Raw genomic sequence first — 13,725 nt, forward strand, 5'->3', positions numbered from 1 at the left:
TATTTCAGTTTTTATTTTTAATACATCAGGATTAAAAAAACGTATTAGGAACTACAGGTTTTTAAATTTATATTTTATTTCAAGTAAACTTAATTATTAAGTTTTTAGTTGACTATAATTACCATGGTTCTCTCTCTTAAAAATATTCGTAATTTATTTAACTTCGTTTGCTACCTTATATTAATGCATGCAGATATTAAGTTATTGGTTTCAATGTGTTTATGTTATGCAATCCATCACTATTGGGGGAGATGGAGCGCAGAGCCTGCACGTGTTACCGACCACCGTGTAGTAGTTATAACACGGCTCCGCTCCGACCCCGCGTGCACGAGCTCCGTGCGAGGACGGGACTCACCGCATTAACGAGAACCTACCACATTATGGGTGAGTGCCTTGGTGATCGCATCCACGTTCACAGCATGACCGAAAGTTTTGGAGATGCTACAAAACAGTTAAATGATTTAGTCAGACCACATTGTTTGTAAAACGCTTGCATTCGCTTTGGGAATGGTTTGTCCTACTAAAAGCCCAATAGTGTTGTCCTTGCTCTCGATTGGTCACCTCCGCTATTCAAAAACACAAGCCTCAAATTATATAGCCTGACTCCGCAAACCATAATCAAAATAAATTACTAGTCTGTTGCACGAAATGATGTGTTTCATATGTTACAAACAAGTGTCTTTAACAAAACAGAGCAAATATTAATAACGTTACACATTCTGTTCAGGTGGTAGGGTCCCCAACTAAACCGTTTCACGGGATTTGTAGTCTTTATGAAGCTTTCGAAAACGTTAAACATTATCAATAAAGGAGAAGCATAGAACTACATTATCCACGGTGCATCGCGGGTTTTGCGTCAAGTCTAGTCCGTTTGCATTTTCAAGATGGCGTCGCTGGGAAGGAGGCGCGGTGTCCCAGTCAACAGGGAGAGGTCAGCTAGACTAAAACCTGTCATTATTTCATAAAACGAGACGTGAAATTTTTAGGCTTTATGCAGAATTTAAGTTAGTTTAGTATCCTTAAAATACTAAGTCTTTGGGATTTTAGTAGAGCCGCAAACACTAAGAAAATATCGTTTGAATAGCGCTCATGTGTAGTTTTCATTAGCTTACTGACTCTGGGCTCCCTCAAATGATTAGCAGTGCAGAGACCGGCAGAAATGTGTTTTTATGGCAGTTACATCGAAGGCTCAACACTGATCCCTCATGTTTGTTTGCAGTATGTGTTACCCATATTGACACGAGAGGAACAAGTTAAAACAGCTCTTCACAGTCATGACAGTTAGCAGGAGGTTTATAGTTTGTATACCAACTTTCGTGTTTCCCGCAAATGTCTTGACAACTTGAAGAAATGGTATTTTCCACCTAATAATATGGTTGTTTAATGCAGTTCATGTTAAACTGACAGTATGCGTTAAATGTATTTAACCGTGTCAAAAGACGGACTGATCTCACTTGTCTCTATCGATTTATGTAACTTAGCAGCTCAGGATTTTTATATTTTCTAATTATATACCAACCAAATGTCTTTCAATGTACACGTGAAAATTTCCCGTCAGCCTCTATGTTTTTATAACATCGCATTTCTTGTTTGTCTCTGAACTCAGGCCTCAGAAGATCTGGCTTATTTAGATAACATCAAACAGCTCTAGCCTAATAAAGACAAGCCGAAGAGAAGTTGGCTGCTCTTAAAGTATCTGTTTTATGAAATCAGTTATACGTTTTTCCACACAGTACATCTTTAGTAGTTACAGTTAGATGAAACTAAATGCATACATTGATGGCTCAACTGGACTGAAAAGCCTTCAAGTAAAATGTCCCAGTTGATTTCAGTTTGGTAGGGGTGGGGTAGACCTGAAATAATCATGAAATGTTAAATGATCAATAATATGAAGTGAAGCATTGAATCTAACAGTTTTCCAATACTACTTTAATATCTTTACACATGTCGGACGACATGAGCTGGTTTACTTGTTTCCTACAAATTGGTCAGTAGAGGAGACTTAATATTATTTACTAAATATTAGCTAAAAAAAACTCTTTGGACATTTAGTACTTTAGCAGACGCTTTTATCCAAAGCGACTTACAAATGAGGACGATGGAAACAATCAGGAACAACAAAAGAGCAATGATATACAAGTGCTATAACAAGTCTTGGTTAGCTTAACGCAGTACGCTTAGGGCGTTTTTATTTATTTATTATACAATAAAAAGAAAACCGATAGAATAGAAAAAGAACAGAGCAAACTATTGGTGGAGGCCTTTTTCTGCTTTTGTTAATTGTATAATAAATAAAAAAGAAAACACAAAAGTTTAGAAAAGTGCTAGTTGTTTTTTTTTGTTTGTTTGTTTTTTTAGAAAACAAGCAGTAAATTAATACAGTGCAAGTCTAAAAGGGACAAGTTTTTTTATATAATTAGAATAGAGAGTGCTAGAGTTAGAGAGTCAAATAAAGATGGAAGAGATGTTTTGAGCCATTTTACATCTTATGAACATGTGCGTTTTTTATCTTACAAACTGGGTTATTTATTTATTTATTTTTTTGGCTAAAAAAAAAATACTCGCCATAGCTTCTGTGAAAATATCAGGTTGGTTTTCTCCAATTCTCATTGCGCCAACTGGGTTTAAATTACATGTGATGCATTTAAATGAATATGTCAAACAGATAACTCACGTTTAGGGTTCATAAACAGAATTTCCAGAATCTGGATTGGATTCATTCAGATTGACGAATTCTGATTTTCTGTCGCTCTCTTCAGGGCAGTGATGGCAGCCACTGAGTGTTACATCGTCCATGAGATCTACAACGGCGAGAATGCACAGGAGCAGTTCGAGTACGAGCTGGAGCAGGCTCTGGAGGCGCAGTACCGCTACATCGTAATCGAACCCACACGCATCGGAGACGAGACGGCCCGCTGGGTGGCCGTGGGGAACTGCCTCCACAAAACCGCCGTTCTGGCAGGGGCCGCGTGCCTCCTGACGCCGCTCGCCCTTCCCGTCGAATACTCCCGTTATGTGGCGCTCCCTGCTGGCGCTCTGAGCCTGGCCTGTGCCACGCTCTACGGCATCTCCTGGCAGTTCGACCCCTGCTGCAAATACCAGGTGGAGTACGACAGTCAGAAGCTCTCGCGGCTGCCGCTGCACACGCTCACCTCCTCCTCGCCGGTGGTTTTGGTTCGACGGGACGACGTGCACAGAAAGAGACTGCACAACACGATAGCGTTGGCGGCCCTGGCGTACTGTGCCAAGAAGATCTATGAACTGTACACCGTATGAGCGCTATGACACATGCGCACACACACACTTATACAGATACTGATATACACATACACACACACACAAACACACAGCAGGGAGGAGAGAAGCACTACTAAACACCAGACACTGGCAGATACACACATACACACCAAACAAGACGTATGGATGGACCGACGGAGATAGTGATGGAAAAACAAAAGGCAGCGGCACTCTCTCTGCTACGCTTTTTCAGCGTTTTGCTTTCAATCGGTTAAAGATTGGACAGATTGATGGAAGGATGAGAGGAAGGCTTGGGGGGAGCTTGTAGTTCTGAATGAATCTTCCCCTTTTCCCTGTACTTTAAAAGTGATATCACCAGTGTACTTGAGCCTCCCCCCTCCCGCTCCTTTCCTGCGCCTGTCCAGGCCCTTTCTCGTCCCGGCGACCCTCCCCAAACATCACCTGCCACCCACACGGAGCTCCGCACCCAGGCAGCGACCTGTCGGACTGAACGTGTGGTGGACAGACGGACGGATCATGTTTTAAGAATCACCTTTGAATCCTCTCTTTTCTCCCTCTGTGTAGTTTTACTGTACCCTGCCTTTGGTGCATCACCTTTTCATTAAACAGTAGGAGATTTAACCTCACTGGCATCTCTGACCACCTTTATTTGACCCTCAAGGGCTCAGATCTGAGTTTTAGGCTTCAGATTTGCTTTACAAGCCGTGGTTTATAATGGATCAGTTTGAATCTAGTTCTTCTCAAGAAGTTCTGAAAGGTAAATATGAAAGGTGAGCAGAAAATTTGAACTCATTTGAAATGGATAGTTGGTTTCACCCCTAAAATTTTTGCACTTGTGATGATTTAAACCTATTTATGCTGTTACAGGAAACTAAGGGTCAGAATGGAAATGCGTAACTCATCTTAAGAAATCTGAATAACTGGACAAAATAGAGTATATTTTATGCACATGGACACCTTTTCAAATCCGAGATTGTAATTCATGTTTGAAACAAAGGACTGAATGTGGCAGTAAATGGATTAGTGTAAATTCAGTTCTTCCTTATGAAGTTTAATATAAAAGATGAGCAGTAATTAGGAAAACATCTGAAATGCATATTTCACTCATATATTCATGTTTTATCATTTACTTATGGTCCAGACTGTGGTAACAAATTTTGGTTATTACTATACCTTGAATTAGCAGATAAACCAGTTTAATTGAATAACAATTGCTTAACAGTTTGCATAGAGAACTTTGTGAAAGTATTTTGTATTAATTGTACCATGTTAACACTTATTCATGGTGTTTTTATGACTGCACCTCTGCCTGTCAACTCGAGCTTAAATTAGTTTTCTGATATGTTTAATGTCCATATTGTAGTGTATAATATTTGAAACTTGATATTCAAAGAGAAAAAGGTAGGGTCAAAATGGTCAATCTTTATTTTAAAGTTAGTTCACCCAAAAAGGTCAATTCTGTCATTCATTACTCATCCTCATGTCGTTCCAAATCTGTAAGACCTTTGTTCATCTTCAGAACACAAATTAAGATATTTTTGATGAAATCCGAGAGCTTTCTGACTAGTGGTCGACCGATATATCGCCAAGGCTGATATATCGGCCGATATTTGTCAGTTTTTCAAATATCGGCATCGGCCGATACGTTTTTCTGCTTGGCCGAGGTGTTCGTCGTTGTTAACAGTTCTGTCTAATACGGATAGAAGTCTGTCTAATAATCAGATAGAATGGTTAAACAAAGGAATTAATGTATACAGAAACTATTATAATGATTGCTTTTATATTAGGCCTTTTAATAATAGAAAGGCAAATATAATGCTTTCTTGTTTGCCATCAGCATTAAGCAAATATTCATTTATATAATTTAAACAAATCTTTGTATGACTAATGAACCGTTAATTTCACAAACCTTGCAAACTTCGTTGAATCCAGCTGTGAGATCTTGTGAAGTGTGTATGTGTATCCAGCATGATCGCGTGTTCTCTGTGTGACGGTCGATCCATGTGAATTGAATGGTTTAAACCATAAACTGGTGTTTTCAAATTATGCTACACTTTATGCATTTGCCAACAGTCATATTCATGTCATTTTCACTGTGTGCTGTCTGTAAAATGAGGGTTACCCTGGCTTTATAAAAAAAAAATATGATTACCAGTGCACACAAACTTCCCAGAATATTGAGTCGCATGTTTTCTTTATTATATTTTCTTTTTAATTATATTTGCATTAAATATTTAATGTCATCTACAGTATAAGCATGTTTCTTTTACAGATTTATTTTTTAATCCATTGTCAAATGATTTCAAATTTCTTAAATATTAATGATAATCATATCGGCTTTATATGGGCTATCATCCCCCCCTCTTTTCCAAGATCTAGGCATTGGCTGTCAAAAAACAAATATCGGTTGACCACTAGTTCTGATGCTCCATAGATAGCAATGCAACTGAAAGGTTCCCAGGTCCAGAAATATAGTAAGGACATCAGTAAAATTGTCCATGTGTCATCAGGGGTTCAAGTTTAATTTTACAAAGCTATTAGAATAATTCTTGTGCACAAACAAAACAATTTCCTCTCCTCCAAATCACATATTTCAGCTTCATAAAACCATTGATGTCACGGGGACTATTTGCAGTTGTCCTTACTACTAGTTGTTCCTGTAGCTTAATTTGTAGAGCATTGCATTAGCAGCAAAGTTGTGGGTTCGATTGGGCACATGTTAGGTAAAAAATGTTAGCCTGAATGCATTGTAAGTTGCTTTGGATAAAAGCGTCTGCTCTCAGGTTTCTAAGAAAAATGCTAATAAATCTTAATTTGTGTTCTGAAGATAAAAGAAGGACATATGGGTTTGGAACGACACAAGGCTGTGTAATTAATGACAGAATTTTCATTTTTGGATGAACTATCCGTTTAAGTGTAATTTTCTGCTCAACTAGAATTGCAAAATTAATATTTTGTCAAACATGTTTTTTAAACAGTCCTCTTGTCTGCAGTTGGTCAACTCTTCACATTCAGCAGCCAGATAGAAAAGCCTAATTCTTCTTGTAGTTTTGACACATGCATGGTTCGTGTCAGTGATTATTAAAAGCATTTTAATTTGGTCTTTTAAAACATTGTTCAGGTTCATCAAAACCGCATGTTTTAGAATGTCCTAAAAGGTGACACCACGTAAAGAAATAATGCACAAAGACCAAGTTCATGTCTAGTTCAAAGTACAACGTATTTCATGCACATGGACGCCTTTTGAATCTGGGAGTATAGAGCTGTGTGTGAACTGGTGGAAACGAAGAACTGAACGAGGCAGGGATTTTTGCTGTGTTTAGACTAGACTGACTGTTTGAACACCATTTAAATAACATTGCTGGGAGAGAAATGTCTGCTGAGTTTCCAGTATCAACCTTATTTGGAGACGAAAATCACCAGGGCTGGCATTGCAATGTTTAGTTTTTTTTTTTTTCTTAATTTTTTCAATACTAAAATGTTGCAAGGAAGTTGCAAATGGACTGCTTTAATTTGGACAAACATCATGACCCATTGGTATGTTTCCTAAAGCAAAATCCCCCTCTATAAATCTGTGAGGGACCAAGCAGTCAAGGAAGGAGGATCATAGAGATATATTCCAAAAAATTTTACTGAATTTAAAAAAAAAAACATATACAAAGGTTTCAAAAAGGAAACAAAGTCCAAATCATCAAAACAAATGTTTAGGCCTATAAAAGAGATCAACAGAACAAACTAAACTCAAACACTGAGTGCGTGTAAAGACAAACTGAACTGATCTCCCAGTTAAACAATCAGGGACACATTTATACAAATGGACTAGTCCACATTAACACATAAGGGAAGACAAAACCAACAACTTAATACAACAACAAAATCAATACCAAGGTCAGTTAAATAATTGCGCTATAATTAAGTGCATAATTTTAACACAAATAATAAATCTAGGGAAAGAACAAACAATTAGGAATGAAAATTCAAAATTCAGCAGTTAATCTGCTTGTTGGTAGCGGCAAGCGGAACTAAAATAGCGGTTGAGGCGGCATGCCGGTGTGGTGAGAAATCCAGTCCCCCCGCGAAATCGAGTCCGCTTAGGACCAAGGCGGTAGCTGTTTTAAATGCCTGATCAAAAGTTGTTATCGCGATAACTTGTTGTATGGCTAATCGGAGCTGCGGTAGCTTGTTGTTTCAAGCTAAAATAATTTAGTAAAAGCAACATACAGAATGTAATCGATCAAAATGTTTTTTAAATGTCATAAAACTAGCAACATCTCATAAATAATGCATTGTAATTAGTTTTAATATTCGGTTACTAGAATGCCTTAGCACAGCTTTTGAATATATTTTCCAGTTCTAAAATAATAATAATAATAATTCAGTTGTGATGACTAAAACACGTTTAGCACACAAATTCAGAAGATTGTGGGATAGTAGAAAGATAATTATTAATAAAACGAACCTACTTACTATATATATATATATACACACACACACACACTTTGATTTTTATTTATTTTGACTTACTACCTAATTCATGTAATTTTTTTACATTATTTTCAATATTGTAATAAGTACTTATGTTGTTATGGTTTTGCTTACAAGCAGTTCATGTATTGCAATTGCTGATTGGATATTATTTAAGAAACTATTGTTTTCAAAGAAAATCATACAGCAATTATCACACTACATAAATTCATTATGATGACAGAAATTACAATTGTAATTGACTTTAACTCATATAACACAGTACATAAAATAGTACAACAGTTACTTGTACTATTACAAATCAGTAATAGTAAGTGAATAATGGCTGTTTGTGCACTGAAAGTAACTAAAAATACAGCTAGTTTATAATTGTTAATTATAACTTGCAATTATAATATAATTCTACACATTTTTTTTACATATAAATGTTCAAGCAATATGCACACTATCAGTGTAAGACATTTATACATTTTTCAAAATGCATAACATTTTCAAAGAATCTTTACAGAAAGACATACTGTTGTGTCTATATGGTCAAAAACACCCTCACTGTTTTAATAGTTGGTGCTAAATGCATTAGTTGTCATACAGACAGCAAGCAAGCCATAGGCAACGGTGGTTAATAAAGAAAAATCTGTAAGATGTCGATACTGGAGTAAAAAAAACCTTTGGAGAAACCAGACTAACCAAAAACACTGGGGACCAGTTCTCCTCTGTATATTCAGTCTGAACATTTGGTACAATGTCATTGGTAGTTAACAGTGTTACTGCATTGATTCAGCTGTAAGGTTAGAGGTTAGTTGTGCCATGTACAGGCAGCAACATTGTTTTCTCTGTGGCCCAGGTGAGGCATGCAGTGGCAGTGAAGAGTGCTAAGGTGCAGTCATCCATTCATAAATTCTTGCTTTTTTGCAACAGTTCATCCTATGTGAAGTCCATTGTGGAAGATTGGGGAATCATCAGTCTCAACGTAACTGGAGAGCGTCTCGGGACAGAGCTTCTGTGGTAAAGAAAAATATACAAATGTTTAGGAACTGTAATATAATAACATTTTTTTTCCTCTCTGCCTTTGTAATATACAGTATGCTGGAAGACTTTCTTGATCATACAGAACGGAATACAACAGAAGCAGGAAACATCAAAAATCACTGTTAACCATAGAGCATCGGTTTACAATTCTTGCAAAAATCAAGTTATGATTTATGTGTATGTTGTTATAAAAACAATCAGACAGACGTAAATGTAATCTGTTAAACTCAGTCTATTTTGCATTCAAACATTGCTTTAAATAAAAAAACAGGTGATTTATTTGAGCAGAGCTTGTTTTCTGCCCCCACTATTTGGAAAGGCTAATACGAAAATACAAATGTATATATAAAATAGGAGATATATATATATATATATATATATATATATATATATATATATATATATATATATATATATATATATATATATCCCATTTTCTATCAAACAAAAAACTGCTGCAATGAAAATCTCCTTTGATTCATTGTGCCTTAATTTACTATTAATTTCATTCATAATTATTCACTTACTGAACGCTATTATAAAAGTATATGTTTTTGTTTATGTTAAATAAAAGATAAACATGAGAAAAGAGTCGTCTCTTCACTTAAAATGCATCTTGAACAATCGGGTCCCACCTAGCGAGGACCCCTAAGATGGCGGCCGTTGCGATGCCTGTGCGCAAATCGCAACGGAGGCAGTTGTCACGAACGAAGGACACAAGACAGGTAGTAATTCACACTAAAAATCTACGTGTGATTTGTGGACGAGTATGACAGAACTAGAGGTGTGCTTAAACCCGTCCTGCACACGCAGGCATTGCAGTTGCTGTCATTTGGGTGTGGAGGGCAGTGGCGATTAATGATTTGAGCTGATTTTCTTATTAACTACTATTATTATCCACTGTCCTTGTACAGTAAAATGACACCGACAATACACACACACACGAATAATAGTAGTAACGTTAGTAGTGATAGTAATAATAAATCATCTTAGGGGTCCTCGCTCGGTGGGACCCGATTGTTCAAGCCTTTTTTCTCGCGATCTTTGACACGAGATGAAGTCTGTATTCATTGTTCATTGTATTTTTGCCACATATGAACGGATTTTGCAGGTAGTTAAAACGATCTCAAATCTGACGAAGATTTTTAGTGTACATTACTGTCTCGTGTCCTTCGCTCGGGACAAGTGCCTCCGTTGTGCCTTGCGCACAGGCATCGCGACGGCCGCCATCTTAGGGGTCCTCGCTAGGTGGGACCTGATTGTTCAAGATGCATTTTGAAGAGACGACTTTTTTCTCATGTTTATCTTTTATTTAACATAAAAAACACATATACTTTTATAATAGCGAATAATTATGAATAATAATAAATAATTATGAATGAAATTAATAGTAAATTAAGGCACAATGAATCAAAGGAGATTTTCATTGCAGCAGTTTTTTGTTTAATAGAAAATGGGATATATATATATATATATATATATATATATATATATATATATATATATATATATATATATATATATATATATCTCCTATTTTCTATATACATTTGTATTTTCGTATTAGCCTTTCCAAATAGTGGGGGCAGAAAACAAGCTCTGCTCAAATAAATCACCTGTTTTTTTATTTAAAGCAATGTTTGAATGCAAAATAGACTGAGTTTAACAGATTACATTTACGTCTGTCTGATTGTTTTTATAACAACATACACATAAATCATAACTTGATTTTTGCAAGAATTGTAAACCGATGCTCTATGGTTAACAGTGATTTTTGATGTTTCCTGCTTCTGTTGTATTCCGTTCTGTATGATCAAGAAAGTCTTCCAGCATACTGTATATTACAAAGGCAGAGAGGAAAAAAAATGTTATTATATTACAGTTCCTAAACATTTGTATATTTTTATTTACCACAGAAGCTCTGTCCCGAGACGCTCTCCAGTTACGTTGAGACTGATGATTCCCCAATCTTCCACAATGGACTTCACATAGGATGAACTGTTGCAAAAAAGCAAGAATTTATGAATGGATGACTGCACCTTAGCACTCTTCACTGCCACTGCATGCCTCACCTGGGCCACAGAGAAAACAATGTTGCTGCCTGTACATGGCACAACTAACCTCTAACCTTACAGCTGAATCAATGCAGTAACACTGTTAACTACCAATGACATTGTACCAAATGTTCAGACTGAATATACAGAGGAGAACTGGTCCCCAGTGTTTTTGGTTAGTCTGGTTTCTCCAAAGGTTTTTTTTACTCCAGTATCGACATCTTACAGATTTTTCTTTATTAACCACCGTTGCCTATGGCTTGCTTGCTGTCTGTATGGCGACTAATGCATTTAGCACCAACTATTAAAACAGTGAGGGTGTTTTTGACCATATAGACACAACAGTATGTCTTTCTGTAAAGATTCTTTGAAAATGTTATGCATTTAGAAAATGTATAAATGTCTTACATTGATAGTGTGCATATTGCTTGAACATTTATATGTAAAAAAAAAACAAAAAAAAAAACAGTAGATTCATTATATTATAATTGCAAGTTATAATTATATAGCAATTATTGCTATCTATATAAACTATCTAGTTGTATTTTTAGTTACTTTCAGTGCACAAACAACCATTATTCACTTACTATACTTAATTGTATAAATATAATAGGCATACTGACATACTTCATGTAAAATTAATATAACATTCGTTTTACATAAAATAATAATATATCTGTATATAATACAACAATAACACGGTTCTGCACAAGCAATTGCGATATTATATCATTTAGATTAACTATAAATTTACACACACACACACATATCGAGTAGCTGTATGCTATGCTGATACGCGAGTAACAAAAAAAAAAAAACGAGAAATGTTTGATTTCATAACCTATAGTGCGTCTGCTATATACTAGCCTATGAAACATGTAATTTAAAGTACATAAATGGTCATTATAGCAAAGTCCAAACGACATAAATAAAAACGCGATTTAGCAGGAATTGTAATCAGGCGCTAAAAAATAATACCCATTAAATGTTCGTTGAGCCAATGGGATCACTCGGGGTCCTAAGCGGACTCGATTTCTCGGGCGGACTCGATTTTTTTTTATTTTTTTATTATGCCTTAACAACATATACAGAACAATACAGCAGACAAAATAATAAAGTCAGGGAAATAAAGGAAGAAAGAAAAAAAAAAAAAGGCAAGACCATTACATTACTCAAATATTTTGAAGACAGAACATAAATTTTCCAATTCTTTAAAAAACACTGTAAAACAGGGTTTTCTGTTAGAAAATTTACACTTATGGATGTGAAACTTAACTAAAAGAATAAACAGATTAATAACAAAGGCTTCGTTATTCACATTATCCTGAGTAAAATATCCAAAAACTAAATTTTCAAAAAGCAAAATAAAATTAGAGAGTACCTTTTCTTTGATAAACAAGGAGACGTCATACCACAGCTTTTTAACAAAACTACAGTGCCAAAAGACGTGAGATACAGTTTCCAATTGCAAAGAGCAAAAAGAACAGAAAACATCAATATCCTTCTTAAATTTACTAAGAAAATGTTTAACAGGATAGAATTTGTGAATAATTTTGAAAGAAATTTCCTTTACCTTGTTTGTAACAAAAAACTTGTGAGGCAATAGCCAAACACTTTCCCAAGAGTTTCTAACAAATTTAGCCCATTAAGCAATAGAGCAAGGGTTGGTAGTAACCTCCTTTAAAAACAGATCGCGAATAGATTTGTTATTTTTAGTCTGTGAAAAACAAATTTTACCACACATTGTATCAGTTAGATTGACTATGGGCATGTCAACCCATAACACATCTCTAAATAAAGAAGTAATACCAGAGTTAATCGCAGAGAAAACAAGAGAGAATTCCTTGGGAGTCACAGGAAAATTAAAGTGTTCAAGAAACTCATCATAAGTCATTAGATACCCTTGAGTATTAAACAACTGAGAAACTAAAACAATACCCTTATCAAACCAGGTTTTCAAAAAAATACATTTGTGCTTATACAGAATACAACAATTGTTCCAAATAAAATAACGCTGCGGAGAGAAATTGTGCTTGTAGATCAATTTCCAAGCCAACAAGGCTTGAGCATGAAAAGCAGATAGTTTTACCGGTAATTTCTCAATCTTATAATCACACATTAGTAGAAAAGAAAGACCCCCGAGTTGGTCAAAAATAAAATTAGGAATAAAATTCCACAAAGAAGGTTTATTCAGACAAAATTTTAACCAGTTAATTTTGAGAGTGTTATTTAAAGTAGAAAAATCCAAAAAGTCAAGTCCACCGTTTTTAAGAGAATTCACGACAACAGATTTACGAATATAATGCACACGATTCTTCCATAAAAATTAAATAAAGTCCGATCAATAGCATTTAGAGAATTATTGTCTAAATGTATAGTTGAAGCAATATAGGTCAGTCTAGAAATTCCTTCTGCTTTTGACAGAATAACTCTACCTCTCAGGGACAAGTCCCTTAATAACCAAAGGTTAAATTTTCTTTTAATCTTTTCAAGGGCAGGGTTAAAATTCAGGGAAACTCTATCTTGTTCATTTTTCGAAATGACAACACCTAAGTAATTAACATCTTTTTTAACAGGAATACCATCCAAAGATAAAAGGGAGGAATTTTTTAAATCTAAAATTTCACATTTTTTAATATTAAGGTACGAACCTGAAGCATTAGAAAACAAATGAATAATTTTAATCGCCTGATGAACCTGGGTTGGATTTTTTAAAAAAAGGGCTGTATCGTCTGCTAATTGACTAATTAAAATATTTCTACCAGCTATATGAATTTCTTCAAGCTTACTTTCCTTTATAAAATGACAAAAGACTTGAGCTACAATAAGAAAGAGGTATACGGATGCTGGACAGCCTTGCCGAACACCTCGCTCTAAAAAAAATCTCTGTGTAGTGCCG

At 35.4% G+C, this 13,725-nt stretch overlaps 1 protein-coding gene and 2 long non-coding RNA genes across 4 annotated transcripts; 2 read left to right on the plus strand and 1 right to left on the minus strand.

Annotated features, from left to right (window-relative positions):
* The first annotated feature begins 238 nt into the window (after positions 1–238).
* LOC132143619 (transmembrane protein 11, mitochondrial-like) lies at positions 239–3,884 on the plus strand. Of its 2 annotated transcripts, none has more exons than XM_059554024.1 (2): positions 239–384; positions 2,760–3,884. In XM_059554024.1, the coding sequence occupies exon 2, from the start codon at positions 2,767–2,769 to the stop codon at positions 3,274–3,276; it is 510 nt and encodes a 169-aa protein (XP_059410007.1). In that variant the 5' UTR covers positions 239–384; positions 2,760–2,766; the 3' UTR covers positions 3,277–3,884. The 2 variants fall into 2 exon arrangements, with proteins under 2 accessions (XP_059410007.1, XP_059409998.1); XM_059554015.1 differs by lacking the exon at positions 239–384 and adding an exon at positions 776–931.
* A 4,390-nt stretch (positions 3,885–8,274) lies between these two features.
* On the minus strand, positions 8,275–10,775 carry LOC132143629 (uncharacterized). The gene is made up of 3 exons (XR_009434266.1): positions 10,684–10,775; positions 9,932–10,027; positions 8,275–8,740 (listed from the first exon to the last, which is right to left on the minus strand). It is a non-coding gene; the product is annotated as an uncharacterized LOC132143629 (long non-coding RNA).
* LOC132143634 (uncharacterized) lies at positions 9,372–11,157 on the plus strand. The gene is made up of 2 exons (XR_009434268.1): positions 9,372–9,497; positions 10,689–11,157. It is a non-coding gene; the product is annotated as an uncharacterized LOC132143634 (long non-coding RNA).
* The last annotated feature ends 2,568 nt before the right edge of the window (positions 11,158–13,725 follow it).

Source organism: Carassius carassius, chromosome 1 (genome assembly GCF_963082965.1).
Source record: "Carassius carassius chromosome 1, fCarCar2.1, whole genome shotgun sequence".
Lineage (NCBI taxonomy): Eukaryota > Metazoa > Chordata > Actinopteri > Cypriniformes > Cyprinidae > Carassius > Carassius carassius.